At 34.7% G+C, this 17,933-nt stretch overlaps 1 protein-coding gene across 3 annotated transcripts; it reads right to left on the reverse strand.

The window, feature by feature from the left end:
- Positions 1 to 215: 215 nt before the first annotated feature.
- LOC124832915 (kinesin-like protein KIN-7K, chloroplastic) lies at positions 216 to 17,728 on the reverse strand. Of its 3 annotated transcripts, none has more exons than XM_088115294.1 (24): positions 17,583 to 17,728; positions 16,915 to 17,192; positions 16,733 to 16,830; positions 14,949 to 15,038; positions 14,225 to 14,277; positions 13,079 to 13,144; positions 12,950 to 13,003; positions 12,746 to 12,805; positions 11,807 to 11,885; positions 11,290 to 11,357; positions 10,736 to 10,798; positions 10,515 to 10,619; positions 9,466 to 9,570; positions 9,219 to 9,326; positions 6,010 to 6,153; positions 4,934 to 5,116; positions 4,672 to 4,830; positions 3,824 to 4,042; positions 3,077 to 3,217; positions 2,845 to 2,967; positions 2,721 to 2,771; positions 2,370 to 2,417; positions 2,091 to 2,291; positions 216 to 1,083 (listed from the first exon to the last, which is right to left on the reverse strand). In XM_088115294.1, the coding sequence occupies exons 2-24, from the start codon at positions 17,172 to 17,174 to the stop codon at positions 514 to 516; spliced, it is 3,048 nt and encodes a 1,015-aa protein (XP_087971420.1). In that variant the 5' UTR covers positions 17,175 to 17,192; positions 17,583 to 17,728; the 3' UTR covers positions 216 to 513. The 3 variants fall into 3 exon arrangements, with proteins under 3 accessions (XP_087971420.1, XP_087971419.1, XP_047163207.2); XM_088115293.1 differs by having other exon boundaries at positions 17,578 to 17,722; XM_047307251.2 differs by lacking the exon at positions 17,583 to 17,728 and adding an exon at positions 17,391 to 17,560.
- Positions 17,729 to 17,933: the final 205 nt, after the last annotated feature.

A 17,933-nucleotide genomic window follows, 5' to 3' on the forward strand; every position in this document is an offset into this window, starting at 1 on the left:
AAAATACAATTAAGAATAAAATATAATACTAATAATTTATAAATTTTATAAAATGAATACAACTTTTGTAAATGTTCTATTCAAATTAAACATTATATTAAGATTTTACCTTTCAGTTTTATACCTATGTAACAATAATAATAATAATAATAATAAAATGTTTGTCCTGTAATTAACAGGAAAAATTAAGGCAAAGGGAGACGAGGGCAACTTCATTATGAAAGCAAATTTGAAGGCAGCATTACTTTGTATGCTTTGAATGTCATTCCTTAGACATGTCAACCAAATAAAAACCAAAACCAAATTAGCTCAACACCTGGAAGAATAGAGGTAAGAATGCAGGGAGAAAGGATGCGAAGCTTGGCTATGGACCAAAAAGGATAGGGGATGGAGGGGAAAAAGAAAATAGCACACTTTCCAGAGAGCAACAATCTTTACACACCTCTCTCTCAAACCACTCCTATTGAAAGAAAATTGTAATAATGGATCAACAACCACTATTACAATATCACATCAAACATCAAAACCATTCATCTGCACACTCTCTCTAGTAGACCCTGAAACATCAGTTTCAGTTTCAGCTCCTTGTGACTTTTTAAGCTTAGCTACAAGGACCCACATGTTCGCAAGCTCATTTTCCAGGTATGCTTCTCTTTGCTTTGACTCCTCAATCTTTCTTTGAAGTTCGGCCTCTTTGTGATCTTTCTCTAAAAGGGCAGCTTCATATGAAAGTTCCCTTTCTTTGCTCAGGGCTAATTCTCTCTTGATATTGGTGTTTGATCCACCCTGATCATTTCGTCTAACTCTGACGTGGCTTTCTCTTCGTCCATTGTGGACTGTGCCACTAGCTCTACGCTCAGTGGTTGAATTCTTGGATGCACCTAGCTCAGCAGCTAGTCTCTCGTTCTGGTTCATGAGTTTGGCAACTTCTTCTGACAGTGCCTTAAGCTCAACAGCAGCAGCTGAAGCTAGCCCTTTAGCATATGAACTCTCTTCTGCCAACTTCTGATTTCTGAATTCTAACTCCTCCTTTAATTCTGTTAGTTGTGCCACTCTCTGCTTTAGCTCTTCTATCTCACTTGTCTGATTGAGTGCACAAGATAAGTGGGAATGATGATTATATACAAAATACTTTATGCCATTTGAAGTACATGCTTAATTTGATTCCGGATGAATTCAAACGTGGATAGATGGAGTTATTTTCAGTAGCTTTCATTTTTAACGTTTGAAACGTGAATTGGAGACTTCAAACGCCATACCAAATACACACAAAGATAACTTGACTAAACGCAGAATAGATGGCAGATAGAAACAATCAGTCAGTTGGACATTTCTTGTCTCAGGAATAATGTAGATGTTAGTTTTAACTTTTCGGTGCGTAAAATTTTTAATTTGATAACTATTTAAAAGGTTTCCTTCATAAACTGAAAGCTCTGAAGGTAGAAAACAAGGTCAAATGGGAGTTAAGATACAAAGTCAACTTGGATACAAAGCTAGAAGAGTTCTTTTACTGGAATACATACATATATGTATATATAGAGAGAGAGATTCTCAATTACTCTTTTAGCATGTATCCAAACAGACCCTTAAACCAATTACACTTTTCAATTTTTTGTCAGAGAAATAAATAGGAAATCAGGTACTTTGCTGAATCAAAATTGGATCAATCGAATCATGAGTAGGCCCCAATCTTTTCAAACGTAAAAGCGTGGGATTGTAGACAGGCTGAGGTTTTGATGTACATGTCTTGACAATGGGATCATGTACATCGCCTAAGATTAGAATATAACGTCAAGTTATAATTTAAAGTAATTTCTAATCTTGATTATACGTGGTATAGTAGATCCAACAGTTAAGAGTAGCTCCCTTGCCAGTTGCCACTCATAAATCATAACAAGATAGAGCTCTTAAAATAAATCTTTGCCCGGTGATAGTAAAGTTAAAAACAATGAGAAATTAATATGCACATTACGTTAATATGCAGATTTTATGACAAATTGCTGGAAAAGTAATCACAGACACAGGAATGCAAGACTAAGTATTGTAAGAGCACCCGAAAAACGAAGTTTGCAGAAGGAAAAAAAATATACCTGTACTTGCAAATGAATCCCTTCATTAGAATTGTTTATCATCTTATTCCCCTTGTCAAGGTGAATTTCACCACCATAGTCTTTCGTTACTGAGAAATTTTGTGAATGGTTGACAACAAGGCTGGAATTACTCAACTCCGCATTTGCAAGTTGCTGTTTCAGAGAGGCAATTGTTTCTTGCTGGCTTTCACATTCACAAATCTGATAATCCAATTAATCCCTTAGCTAAGGACACGACAAAAAGATACAATAAGTATTTCACACAAAAATTTATTTCACCTTCTGATTAAGCTGTTCTTGAATTATACGATTATCTGCTGCTTTCACCTGAATAAGCACAATAATGTGCATTAGTTAATACTGGGATCGTCTAAAAGTAACCAGAAAGGAGACATGTTCATGCAGAGTAGAAATTTTAGAATTTGAAACATCTATGCTACATAATCATATAAGAACCCTATGCTGTCTTGCATGATCAGAAGTATGGCTTTAAAAATATTGATTGTATCAAATTGTTGACATAACTAAAACGTATCTTTTATTCCGATTGGAAAGTACTACAATATAATTTTATTTAAGAACTAATAAAATGGATTTGGCAAAAATTAGCAAGGCGTAAATAACTGTCACCTCGAGTTCAAAGGATTTTTCATTTAGTTGTGTCATCAGCTCAGCAACAGTCTGTTGAACAAATAAAGTATTAAGCTTGACTAAAAACAAGTGAAACGGCAATAATGATGCCTAGTGAACATACCTGCAATGCTCCTGACTGTTCAGTCTTGTCTGAGGCAATGAAAGAATTAGAAATTTGCTTTTCCAGCAAATCTATTTGTTCACTCTTTGCGGTAATTTCATCTTTCAAATTTTCCATCTCCACCTTTGTTTGAATTACACAAAATTTTCAGCCAAACAGTCACAGTAATAACTCTAATCACTCAAATAAACACAATTCCATCTATATAGACAAAGAGGTATTGGTAACCTACATGAATCTGACCATTCTGAGGATTTCTTGTTGCTTCATCAGACAGCCTCTTCAAAGCACTTGAATGAAGTGCCACTTCTCCAGACAAAATCTTGTGCTGCTCCCTCAGAAGATCAATCTGATCAACAGATTTGATGCTTGTCTAGAAATTAAGTCCAAATGCAATGAGAACACAATCTAATGAGATAAAAATATAGATTTCCAAATAATATATACTCATCACACATCTTTGCCAAGGACATAAGAATCATATAAGAATTACAAATCCACCATATTCCTTCATTCTAATGTTATAGATATTTTCCCACTAAGAACAGCGAATTAGTAATCAGCTCAGGTACAGTGTCTTCAACAAACAAGTAAAATGAGATCAGCAGATGAAGAAGTATTCTAATATTTGAAAACTAAAAGAGGTATAACTGATCACAATCCAAATAAATCATGTGGGACACCGAAAGAAACTTTTCTGGCTAGAAAAGGACACTCATTGACTGCGCCGCACTTGAGGGTAACACCAGAGACCAAAAAATATAGGAAGTACCAGCAAAAATGAGGTTTCTTTGGTGGTTTTAAAGCATTTAAGTTAGTTTTCACATGACAATCACTTTACACTTTTTGAAAAAGCATATATACACTGCCTAGTTTTTTTGTCCTGTTCAATGAGTGAATATGAAAATTTCCAAATGCTAGTAATTGGCATTTTTCATCAAAGCTACAGTAAGAAACATAAATAATAGCATTTACATACCAAAGGAGTGTCTTGCCCCATTAAACTATCCTCGTGAATATATTTCTCCTCTCTTGCCTCTGATGCAAGATCAGCAGAGGGAGAGCTTTCTGCAGGTTGAGAATGAGAAAGTCTAGACTCCACATGATTACCACTTTCTGCTTGAGGTGTAGAAGGTGTGCTAGTTGATTTTGCTCCACTAGATTTATCACTTGTGCCTGTCAAGGCACTATCTCGTTTCTGATAAAAACAGTGAAAGACACTATCTTAAACAAACAGAAATCAACTTGCAAGTACCCAGAATGAAACGATCCATTATTTATATAGCTAATGTTATATAAGATGTTAAACAAGGAACCTAATCAAGCACACACCAGCATGCAATTAATTTTGGATTGATAATTGAAACTCGTGATTCTCAAATTTCAAATATTACTTATAAACTTCCTAGATTCCAAGCGAAGAAACAAAACACATCCCAATTGTTAGAGATGCAATTGTTTATAAAACAGTTTATGTATTGACACCTAATAGCTTAGGCTTAAGGGATGGTTAGTTCATGACACCATTTTCCGAAGAGTCGTTAAGAATAAAGGAACAAGACCAAGGAGTACATAAAAAGCTATTGGTAAACCCGTTTGTTGCAAGAGCTACAGATTATTTTAGATTCTTGATTACTAAAATACGTCGAGTGGTTAAGAAGGAACAACAAATAAGAGGATCCGTCACATAATTCTGATAGGTTAAAAGAAAACGGAAGAAAAAGAATTATGCAAGCTCTACAAGTAAAGAGACGGAAAAACATATTTCTATCATGTAACAAATATTCGTATCCTCAGCAAACTACAATGGAGTGATGAGAAACTTACCCGTAACTTCAACCAATTTAGTAGTCCATGTTTCTTCATCTTTTTCTCGCCCTTTAGAGAATCATCAGCTATTGCAGCATTTCCCTCGAGATTAACATACAAATCAACATTTTCCTCGTCCAAGATTAAATCCCGCCTTTTGTATGGAAGGTATGCCAGCTAAAAACATAACCGAAAATTAAAAAATGAAGAGAATTATAAGTAATATTAAATCCTAGTATTTAGAAGAAAAGGGAGAAAGTTGATGCAACATGAGTAATACCTCCTCTTCCCCGAAAGAGTGTCTTCTACGAGGACCAGGTCTATTAGGAAATCTTGTAGATGGTGACGCTTTTGTGGAGACCAAAATTAACTTCGTCAACCGTTGAATTCTGCCTAGCAAAGCAGCTTTAGCATCTTCTTCTTGTTCCAATCTGGATTGCAACTTAACTTGACCATCTTCTAACTTGAATAATTGAAATTGAGAACCATTCAAGATCAGAACGCTAACTACAGGATAATGAGGAACCCAATGTGCAGCAAATTTACTTCACAATAACAAAGTAAATTCATTTCGAAATTCTTACATTATAACTTTTAGAATTTAATAAAGAAGCGTACGATATCTATGCAGGGTTCACTTGGGTACTCCCACCAAAAAAGGGAGTACAATCACATTTCACTAAAATTATAGACTCAAATAATAAAAGTTATAGGCTAATTAATGGAAGTTACTGCATTTGGTCTGTGCATAGTTGAAAAAGTTAGACCTTTTACAATTATATTTAAAAATATATTTTTATAAGGCTCTATTGCATGTCTCTTTTTAATCTCTTTTAGTCCCATCGAGATTAGATGGTAAGGACTACTAAAAGGAATTTCATTACACCTAATTTTATTAATTAAAATTTTTGAAAAAGTGGTACGGCACAAGCTACCATGGAGGGAGTACTGAAATGTCCCCTTGTTCACGCTCGACTTCTAGGAAAGCGCAGAAATTTAACATTTTGAAATCTAATGTGTGTGTGTAATATTTTGTGATATCTTTGATATATATCAAAGTCTCAAATTCAACCACAGAATCATGCGATATTATCTTTGATATACATTTAAATGAAGTTGATTGATGAAATAAAGAATTATTTTTAAATTGCATTAAACTTTGTATGCTTGATCTACTTAATGTGATTTCCCAAACCAAAAGTTAGATTAATAAAATTCAAGGTTTATAAAAAGTTATCAAGTATAGTAAGTTAAACAAGAGTTACTCTTGGACTAAGTGAACCCCTACCCTATATATCGAGAGTCCTAACAATCAAATAAAATAAAAGGCCACGATTTATATATAACATTACCTACCTTCTGTTTTAGGAGCTCAATGTCATCACTCCCAGTATCTTTAGGTTGAACTGTGACAATACCTCTCTTTAATTGTTCCAATTCTTCCTTTAAGCATTGAATCTCTTGTTGGTATTTCTTGATAAGTGACTTTTCATCAATTATCTGCAGGTAATTTTAAATTTAAAAAAAAAATAAAGAGAGCAGAAAGAATAAGGATAGAGCAATGGAGTAAAGAGAAGTCAACACCATCTTGTTTCCAAAGTACACATTTTAAAGATTAAAACATCAACTACTGCATATACATATAAAATCCCCCCTCTAGAATATATGTAAGACATCTAATAATATCTTATCATATCATTACAGTCTATTGTATACAACCATAATATGAATATAAATTATAGTTGCTGATAAAAAAACAAATCATTACAGTTTAGAGTAATTTAGAGTATCTTGCATTATCTCTTGGAACTATTGTTTAGTTTCTATAAATGTTCTTAGTATTAGTGCAATGGGTTTCCTCATTTCCTTATTATCTTGTGATTTGTTTCCATATCAGTTAGAACTTCAATCTAGTATTACTATAAATAAAGTGCTAGAAAGTTTCCTAAATTACGGTTACCCCTTGTCTATATTAGTTGTGGCCTGTCAAAGTTGGTCACTAGTAGATAGAAAAAGGGGCTACTTCCAGGACTCACCAAAAAGGCTAAGTGAAGCATCTTTGAGTCTAGCAGCAAGGATGTCAGCTCTCGACGGATTGAGATCCCACTCAACTAGAGGTATGAGTAATCTAATTCTTATAAATCTAAAAGACTTCGTCTTTCCAGACGGATTGAGATCCCACTCAACTAGAGGTATGAGTAATCTAATTCTTATAAATCTAAAAGACTTCGTCTTTCCAGCCGATTTTATAAAGTTGAGTTACACTATACCCGAATTCATTACTTCCACAAAGAACTACAACACAGGTTCTTGGATGATCTTGCAAAGAGACCAAACAGTTTGGTCTGCACTAGAATGTAGAACACACACAACACTAGGTCTTTTGAGAGGACCTGTCACTCCCTTCCCTTTTGTCTCACAAAAACTCAAAACTAAAGAAAACAACCCTGTACAGACTATATATAATAGTCTGTTTACGATAGCCCACCCCACAGACAATTATAACTGTCTGTCTCCCTTACTTCTTCTTGCATAAACTTTCCCCTTGAACCTATCAATACCACTCCATGAAGTTTCACCTTGTCCTCAAGGTGAAAAGCAGGAAACTCTTTATTAATATGGCAGTAGCAGCTACCTAGCTGTTTTCAATGAGTGGGAGGTGTTTTCAACTGTACTAACTACCTTCTTTTTTTCTTCTTTTGTAGACGGTATCAAACATATCAATACCCCTTCATGAAGATTCACCTTATCCTCAAGGTGAAAGTCTGGAAATTCTTTATAAATGCAGCAGCAAATTCTCCTAACTCCTCAATTTCCTCTTCTGAAATAAGTAGCATATGGAGCTGTTTATTTTTACAAGTATGATTAGGCCCAAACTTCTCATCACTCCTGAAGCATAAGCACTTTTTTATCTTATCTTGCAATTCTTCTTGGGACAATTTTCTAAACGGTGTCCCTCTCTGTTGAGTCCCAGCAAGAGAACTATTGATGGTGCTCACATAGCTACTGCTCTCTCCAGTTCCTCTGTTAGAGTTGGTAAAACCCACTGAATTTCCCCCTTCCTTTGAGTAACTACGAGTAGGTGGCAATTGTCTGTATGTGTTACTTTGAAGCTGCACAGTGAGAGATTCCCCTTGGTGGTGACTCTAACCTTTTCTTCCACCATTTGAGCCTTCATCATTAACTCAGAAAGATTCTTGGGCTCATACAGCTTAACCTCAGCCTTTATTTCTTCCTTGAAACCATTCGAGAATATGCCAATCAAACAGTCTTGCTATATTCCTTTCAAGAATCCAACATATTGTTCAAATGGTTCAATATATTCTCCCACTAGTCCAGTTTGGCGTAGCCCAACCAAAACTTCAAATGGGTTTTGCAGCAATGTTGGCTGAAAATGTCTACCACCGTGTCTTTGAAAGCTTCCCATGTGGGATTTGGATTATAGGTTTCCCACCATTAAAACCAATTCAGGGCTTTCCCCTCCAAAGCAACCATAAGAGCCCTCATCCTCTCCTCCTCATTGACTTCTTTCAACCTAGAATACCTCTCTAACCGGTTAGTCCAGCCATAAGCCTCCTCTCCTGCAAAAACTGGAATGTCTAACTTCCTCCATTTTGAAGTCATGCATGAACTTCCCACCTCCTTATCTGGACTGCCTCCCTTGACAATAGAAGCACTATCCTCTGTATGTTTATCAGAGGATGCTAATCTTTCTACCATCACCGTCAGTCCCTCAATCATTTCCTCCAACCTTTGGAACCATCTTTGATTCTCATGTTCCTGTTCTTGCACTATTCACTCCAACCCATCTAATCTTGACTCCATTCTCATATTTACCATGCCTTACCACCACCACAGCACCAGGAAAGTGACTTTGAATACCAATGATAGGTACCCAGAATTTATTACTTCCTAAAAAGAACTTCCTAAAAAGAACTCCAAGAATTTATTACTTCCTACCAATGTCAAACACACACAACATCAGGTCTTTTAAGAGGACCTGTCTCTCCATTTCCTTTGTCTAACAAAAACTCAAAACTAAAGAAAATAACCCTGTACAAACTATATATAATAGTCTGTTTACAACAGCCCACCCCACGGAGGGTGCAGTTCAACTCCCTCTACTATCTAAATACTAACAACTAACATCTGTTGATAAAAAAAAAAAAAGACTTGTGCATAAATTAATTGTAGCTTATGGAGAAAACTGTATAACTTTTTCTCCTATTTTTCTCTTCTAGAAATGCTTATGGAGAAATAAGTTGAATAGCAAGGTATTTTACAAACAGGGGGTAGACCCATAATTCACGTGCAACATTACTCCTACCAATATCATACATGGAGGGAATATAACAATGGGATCTTTGGCATACTTGTTGCTCAGAAGATCTTATGATTAAGCTCATGTTCTGTACTCGTGTCTAACATAATACAAGTAATGGATTTATGCTGAAGAAGGATTAGGTGCTGTTTCTTGTTCTTTATATTGTGTGCATATTGTACTCTGTTATAGGTAGCAATAAAATTCTGATTTAGCAAAAAAGTAGCTATCAAATTTAACATACCTTGTTTTGCGATGCCCGTATTTCAATGTATTTTGCCCGGTGAGCAAACTTCAATGTGTTATGTGTCTCTTCAGTACTACTTGATGATGGAGTTACGGTGCAAACAAGCTGTATTTAAAATGATAATAAGCTATTAGAATTGCTGATTTATGTTTAAGCATTTCTACCACAAAGAAATGTAAAATAATATCTAACTTTGCCAAATATATGCATGCATGAAAAATTATCTACACGATGGAAGCCTTACAGAAACACGTCCATGACCACTTAGCGAAGACTGAAGTACTCTAGTCAATTTGGAATCCCTATAAGGTATGTGACTGGCCTTATCTTCAGTCAATTTTGAAATAACCTGTGGAACAAAGATAATTACAATTGAACACAGGCATAAACACACGTTCTTGAATATAACAGCATCCAGTGAAATTATCTATGCTTGGAAACCACTTCACATCAATGTACTGTCATTCTATCAATGGCAGAGGAAAATGCAATTGATTGCTGCACATCTTAAGATGAAGAACTGAAAACATTCTAAAGTAAAGCAATAGTTAAGTTATTTGTATTTCAGACCAATAGCAAGTGATTTATGATGACCATGATTTATAATTGTTTTTGTTAATGACAAAGAAGTTTGTCATATTTTGGATTTGTAGAACTGAATTTATAAATTTATTTTTGTTTCATAAATTTTTATACATATTAGGATATGTATCTTAAACGTATTCTATCCTACATACTTTTAGAATGATAGTATTGTTGTATTAGATATGCATCATATATGTGTATTATATTTGTTCGTGATGACTACTGGCAAAGACAATCTGGTAGTGATAAGCTACAACCAAAGTTTAAGGCCTTAGCTATAGCCACAATTCAAGTAATCGCACCATGTTCACCACTTGATCCCAAGGTTGAAACACCCTATTCAGTTTTTTATTTAGCTTCAGCCAACCATTACCCACAACAAACCATGTCTTGAAGTCCTATGATGTCAATAGGGGGGCTGGCAATCAGATCTGTTACGCACCAATTACTTCAAAAGTTTAAGCTATTGGATTAAAGCATATAAATGGTTTCACACAAGTGTGCCTCCTCACTTTAGAGCTTTAAAGCTTGGCAAATGCATAGGCCCACCTACCGTTGAAATTTAACTTTTGTATGAAAGAATGGGGGACCAAAAAGATTGAACTCTAGATCACATGATCATAAAGGTTCTAGTTGTTAAGGAAAACAAATAAACATTTTGATATTGCATTCTAACATACAGTGAGAAGAAAAGGTTTGAGACCTCACAGTTCCAAGTGTTAGAAGACTTTTATTGATATAAGACCCTTCTCTCCTTCTCATGCCAGTAGTTTCAGCTTTAGAGCTCTCCGAACCTGCTAGATCGATGAGATTCTGCAAATATAAGTAAAATATTAAAAATGTAAGAAACCAAAAAATATATGAAACGTGAACATGAAATCATTACCCATGTTGAAGCAAATACAACCAAAAAAGTTTAAGTTGGTTACCAGTTGTGAAAGTGTTATTGCTTCTCCTTCGCTGTTTTCACCACATGGACTACTCTCTATACTCTGTTACAAAACTGTATGAAATTAGAAAGAATAAAAGAACAACATATACATAAAAGCAATTGATAAAAATAGCTAACATCTTGGTGTTCCATTTTCTTGTTCTTGAACTACTCAAGGTCGAGATTGATATCAATTATCATTGATGATCTGGCTGACTATTTAGGATATAGTTTTAATAACAACCCCCACCTTCCAACAGGTCCTCATTTTAGAAAAAAAAACGATAATAAGGGGAATTCTTATCGAGAAGTTTTGAGTTGAATAATGGTATGTTTTTATTCAAGAGTTTTCCCGTGGTAATTCATTTGTTTACCAAAATAAATTATCAACTGTGTAGCAACATTATGCGCTAATTACATCTAAGTGCTATGTAGTAACTAAACACAATGAAGTCAACATAAACATCGATAAAATTTGTGCATAATATTAAGAACAATGTTGTTAAACAGATAAAACAGCATGATTCTTCGTTTAAGACGGTGTAAACGCACCAGGGTAAATATCGTATGGCTCCTACTGCTGAGTAAGTTAAAGTTTGTGGACCCAACATGTCTGTGCTCTGTTATCAAATCGAAATTTTATCAAGAATAGAGAAAGGGGCATTAAATAACAAAACAGCGAGGCATTAGTGGAATTACAGAAGAAACCAATTCTTATGATCATTCAAATGACCAATAAACAGTTTTATTTAGTTTTTATTATAAACACTGACTACTTTTTTAGAAGACTATATTTGTCAAACAGTGCACCTAGTATTTTAATTCGTAAGCATAGCCATTTTCATATAAGAAAGTAGCCAAATGAGTATTAAGGGGATGAGTGTGAAAGCTTGTTTTCTCCATCACTCTTTACACAAATACTCAATTCAAAAGTACATAAAAAATAATTAATTAATATATTGAGTACAAAACAAAAGAGAAGAAAACATAACAGTCCACGTTATTATGGTACTTGAAGAGAGTAAACTAAAATAATCCACATATAAACAAACCTAGCAGGAAATTTTACCTTCTCCAGCTGCAATAAGAGACAGTGCATGAGCAGGGGAGAGTACAACCTCTTCCTTTATTCCCTCAACATAGGTGCCCTACATATTATTCAATGTACAAATGATACAGGCCTCCTTCGAAATACTTCTGTTTATAGAACTTTGAATAAGTATTTCAACAACTATACGTCTGACTTTGTTAATATGCTGATGGCTTCAATTATATTATGCATTTTATATAAAGAAATGACAAGAAAGAAGGTTTATGAAACAAAATAAAGGAGTCGTACACATTGAGAAGTATTTGGAACAGTGTCTGAAACAATTTAGTTATTTATTATATAAAACATAAAAAAACACTTTGCCACTAGAATCACATTTTATCTTTCACTAGGTTCGACAACAAAATATTAATTTCTCAAAAACTCATCTCACTAATGTTCAACACAGTAAAATCCAAGAATTGTTAATAATCATTCATTTAAGAAGATGGAGTAAATCACCAGTTATAAACCAAAATTTGCTTTTATGCATCAAAATGTCACTTGGTTCAATTGACCAGGAAATGTACTAAACCAACGGACTTCTCATGAAACACTATCAAGATATATCAACAAGTTGAGTATAATAGATATTCATTCACCAGTTTCAAGGACTATTGTAAAGTTTAATTATGTGTAGAATATTTCCTAATCATTGTAATTATCATTAATTTTCCCAAATTCCTTCTTACTATTATCATGTAAACATTTGGAGCCTAAAATATCTGCTATAATTTATTTTTTTAAGTCGATCTATATGTTGTATGCACTTCTAAATTAAAATATAATATAAAATTTCAGATATCTTTTCAAGTATGAATAAATCATATAAATTCGGAAAAGAGAATCTTCACTCATAATTTAGCGGTATAGATATAAATATAGAGGAAGAAAGATAAGAAAAGCTATTATTAGTACCTGAGTATCCTCTCTGATTCGTAAGTTCTGTCCTGCTGGATTTAATAAGTCATTAACCACCTAAATAAAAGAGAAGCCTTGAAATTTGCATTCATTAAATTTCTTTTCATGCAAAGTCACGAGGGAAATAGCTATGTCTATGGGAGACGAAATCCACATGAGCACGGTATCACAAGGTACGAACTGCATAGCAAGAAAGCCTACCTCATTGTAGATCTCCAAGTATGAAACTCGAAGGAGAAACTCGCGGTTTGGAGTCTGTTGCACACAGTAAAATCAGACTATGTAATTTCTATAATAAAGGGTGCAGCGAAGAGAGTAGTATTTGACAACCTCTTGGATAATGCTAAAAGCATCCTTAACGGCAAGGGGTATAATTCCTGGAGATCTTTGATCACCCTGCAAATATGAACTTGTAAGCAAGAGGTATGATATGAACTAATGAGCATATAGTGTCACATCAACCAATACAAATTCATATAAGAACTTAACACTATCAGCAATTGTCACAATAACAGATATTATTGACTATTTTTTACCAGATTATGCAGAATGACAGATTATTGAGTAGAAGAGAAGGTACGTAAAAGCTAAACAATGGCCGAAGTTACAATAACTTCTTCAGGGCTTGCAGCCTTCGATTGTTCAGTATATGTAATAATATAACGGCAGCCAAACTATGTTAAAAGACCACCTTTACAAAGATCAAGGCTTGGTAAGTTACAGCTTTGAACAAAATGATTTCGAGCTTGTTCAAGCAATGAAGAATTTGATTGAGTGAAATATGACAGTAGCTAGCGCACTAACACCTAAGATAAATAATAATACTTTTATACATCTATCACAAGCAGTAATTCAAATTTTTACTATTCCAAAATCAGCATGTTACCTACTATGAGATAGTAAAATTTCAGTACTTATTATGCTCACTAACCTAAATTTAATACAAGAAGGAACCAAATTAGAGAGTATAACAAATACTGAAAATTTGTGGGTGATACCATAGCGGCTTCATAACACGTGATAGCGGCTTCATACAGGATAACATGATAGTTCCAACAAATAATAAATCTTATTAGAATATACTCTAAATGACTTTGATAACAAGAAGTGTATTTTAAACCTAACTCAACCTTACAAAATCGACTTGTAAGATGACATTGCATCCTCTTAAATACTATAAATTGGACTTATCTCTAGTCAGCATGAGATTTCCATCAAAACTAAATGTCCAAGTCCAGAAAAACCATGAAACTCAACAAAGATAAACAACCTCAAGCTACCAACCCACCAATAATATATCATAATAAAATAGGGCAAGTATCACAATGGTCAGTAATTGCTTTTTTTGTGAAATAAGTATGGTTTAAAGTTTGATAACCTTATATAGCATGACATTGAAAGACCAAAAGAAAAACAAATATGTAAATTTGTCATAAACAAGCAAAAGATAAAGGTAGAAAATAAGTGTGCTCTCACATGCATTGTGTGAGTCTTTCCACTGCTTGTTACCCCATATGCAAACACCGTACCTGTATGAAAATCACAGGAGTTCATACGTTAATTATTCAATATGCCTGGTATACAAACAAAAAAATAATCTGGAAGTTACTCAGCCGGATATTTCTCTGTGCAAACTGATTGCTATGATGCCAATCACAAACCTCTAGGGATTATATCATGATCTGGCTAACAGCCTAATCAAACATGGTTTGCAATATTGTTTTGTTATAAGAGGAGTGACCAAAAAAAGCCAAATGATATGACATCTATACAAAAGAATAAAAATTGTACGGGTGGTTTTGTCCCCCCAGAATTTTTCTAAAAGGTATTCGATCATTGATACAGAATTATATCTGATTTTGTCATGTTGAAGAAGTAAAATATGGAAATCTTTGACTAAAATGCATTGCTCTTACATCTTTTGATGCAACTCTACTAAAGTAAAAATAACAATTGTAATTTAAGTGAGCATCAGTTTCTAGCCAAGAGATAATCAGCCAAGTCAAAATAGACTAGCTTTAATACAATTACCTAATTAGTTGTCATTGATCAAGATTCAGTAATATTTCAAATCTAATACATCCAAAATGTGATCTGAATTATATTAAGGAATTAGGTTGACTTGACTAAAGCAAGAACAGATTTTGTTTTACGACCATACTAAATAGGTGGTAAGTAGTAAATTCAATCTGTTATTTACCGTTGATGCCCTCCATAGCACCACTAACGACATGCTGAGCAGCAACATCATAGACTTGACGAGTTGTGGTTGTGGGACCAAAGACACGATCTAGAGATAAATAAAAATAACAGATCAGTACATAGCATCAGCAAATGAGAGATAGGGGGGGCTATTTATTGAGCATGAAATGTACATTACATGATGATTGATTGGGTTTGAGATAAATATACAATTTCATGACATTGAAATCTTTCTATCTCAAATAGGATCGTGAAATCTTTGTGAAAATCATTACTTTACCTGTGCCATGAACACTAGGAGAACTATTGATAAAGATCTTGTAGTTTTACAGATGTTTTCGGTTTTGTTAGGTAGAACCCGATGGATAACTTTAATTCATGCACTACAGCTCTATTGTTGTTGACTACTGTTTTTGTTGTTCACTTCAAAATTAATGTAACAAATAATCCGTTGGCCAGAATTAATTTAGAGGATTATATTCTGAACTCTGTTGATTATTAGATTGGATCCAACAGCCAAACCCTCAAATGGCCTTTTCTCAGTACAGCCTCCTACGTTAAGAGACTCTCAACCGTTTTTCCTTTGGGACCCCATGATCCAAAATATAAATGAAATTGAGATACCCGCAAAGACACACTTTTTCTCCCATAAGGCTAGATTATGCTTTCAGTCTAGTTTTGTCTAGCATCTGTCGTCAATAAAACTCCAGTGTGGTTTATTTGAAGAGTGGGTGGTCTATGTATGACATGCTAAAATGCATTTAACGTTCAAGGGTGCTAGTGTCTAGGAAGTTGCATCATTTATCATAATCCTAGGCAATAGTCTCCATTAATTAAGTCTACCAAGAGTCTATATATATGGATGATATGCAGAAACTATGCACTACATTCTCTTTAATAAGAATAAGAAAGCATTCCAATTCCTAAATTCTCAGCAGATTGTTTTCTTTATTTTCCTCGCCCTCTAAATTCAACAGGAACTACTCAGAGGAAGAAGCTTCATGGATATTCTTTTATCTGGTGTCAGAATAAAGGATCATTTGGTCAGCAGGGAAATCTGTTGCATGCCATTTAAAGAAGGAGATTCTAAAAAATTGATGCCCAACAATACTGCTTCAATTAATAGCTATAATGTCTCCCTTGTGATTTTCTCCTTATGGCACCCAAAAAGAGCAAGGATGGTTTACATTAAAAGGCTGCGAAATGTTATCAAATTGTCAATCCAGAAAACATCACCAAATAAGTTTTTGGAAATTCATTCTGAATACTTCTCATTTTGGTTGGACCGCAATCTCCCCTAAAGGTACGTAACAGGAAGTACATTTAATTTGGGAGTGTGTGTGGAACATGATATTCTTCAGAAGTTTGTCCAACTACATTACCCCTTGGCTATCTAAAAACTTGGAGCATTTTCTGAGGATTAATTTCAGAAGACTTAAGGTTAGCATGGAGGGAAAAGTTATTAGATCTACAGATACACTCACTACAATTTGGTCGTTGGTACCTTTGGCTAGAAAGGTAGCTAAGATTATAGAAGAATATATCTTTCCTGTGTTATGCTTTACTACCTTTTTTTTATTAGTTCTATCTTGAGAAATTTTCGTATAAGAAAAGTTTCCTTAAAAGAATAATCACGACGAGAACATCTTACTATTTTGTAGCTATCATAGTCATGAGATAGTATTCTCAAAATCAAACACGGAAAAGTTTAATATGCCAAATGAACAAATATGTAAAATACCAAAAACCCCTATCCATAAATGTCAGTTTTGCATATTATACCGTATGCATATGCTATGGAAGGGTTATACTCATTTCGCACTATAGTGTCTCCATCTGCATACCAAGCAATTTCCTCTCCTTGACGAATTTCCCTTGGACTGTCCCAGACATAGACCTCAATCAAGTTAACAGGCAACTGAAGAACACAGCCACAACAATAACTTGGAGAAGCTCACACTTACTTCAGAGGCCGAAATCGGACCGTCACCGTGACATTTTCTTTCACTCTCTGTGCCTCCAAAGGAGGAGTTGCAGCCGCAGTCTCCGGAGTAAAATGTCGCTGCTTACTTCGAGCTGAAGAAGATGCCGGCGAGCTCTGGCCATCAACCGATGTATCCAGAACCTGTTTAGAAGACGACGTAGTTGAAGAAGAAGGCGAATTAGCACCTTTTAAGCCACTCAATCCAAACCTTCTAGATTTCACACCTTGTTTGGATGCCATTGCCACTTCTCCTCAAACCTTCAACAATAGACACAACAGCAAACAAAGTTTAACCACTAACAGCATAACCTGAACTCAGCATTAAAAGTAAATTCCAGAAAATGAGAGTATAGAGAGGTAAGAAGAGAGAGAAAATTCAGAGGAAAAGAATAATTGGTTGGATGAATGGAAAAGAAGAAAAGGAGATAAATAGAAGATAAGAAAGGAATAAAGGACCTGAAAGGAAGGAATCAGAGGCGCATTGTGGAGTTAACGAAGAGAGATCGCATGAGAAAGTAAGAGACAGATCCAAAAGAGAAGGTGAGGGAGAAAGAGTGAAAAGAGTTTAGAGAGAAATGAAAAAATGGCACATCATCTTCAACAGCAGAGAGACAGAGAGAGAGAGGTGAGAATAGGTTATTGCCTTGCCTTGCCTTGGAAGCGATGGCGACGGGTTGCCCTTCATTAACAAAAGCTTATTATCGATCCAACCTTTATTCTGGTGATGATTGAAAATGATGATTACTATTATTATTGGTTTTATGTTGGAAGATAGAAAAAGTAGCAGTGGTAAGTAAGAGACTAAAGAGTCCGAAATTTTGGGATAAAGAAGACAGAAAGCCGCTAGTTGGTGTGGTGGGTCTGGCGTAAATTTTCCACGAATCTCTTTCTCCTTCCGTTTCTCTCTCTATAGCTGTAAACTTAAATTAATGATCTTCTTTACTTCCATTTTAGCGCGCATAGACAGAAGCTCGGTGTTTGGGTTCCTGATTTGTCTTC

The sequence above is a fragment of the Vigna umbellata genome, chromosome 5 (assembly GCF_029865625.1).
Source record: "Vigna umbellata cultivar VRB3 chromosome 5, Vumbellata_1.0, whole genome shotgun sequence".
NCBI classification, from domain to species: Eukaryota; Viridiplantae; Streptophyta; class Magnoliopsida; order Fabales; family Fabaceae; genus Vigna; species Vigna umbellata.

Bases quoted from the DNA above. Each gene is read 5' to 3' on its own strand.
- LOC124832915 (XM_088115294.1), bottom strand. From the start codon at position 17,174: ATGGCATCCAAACAAGGTGTGAAATCTAGAAGGTTTGGATTGAGTGGC. The intron at 13,145-14,224 runs GTGAGAGCACAC...TCATATTTGCAG, and splicing joins GAAAGACTCACACAATGCAT to GGTGATCAAAGATCTCCAGG. The intron at 10,799-11,289 runs GTGCGTTTACAC...GTTTTGTAACAG, and splicing joins GCCATACGATATTTACCCTG to AGTATAGAGAGTAGTCCATG.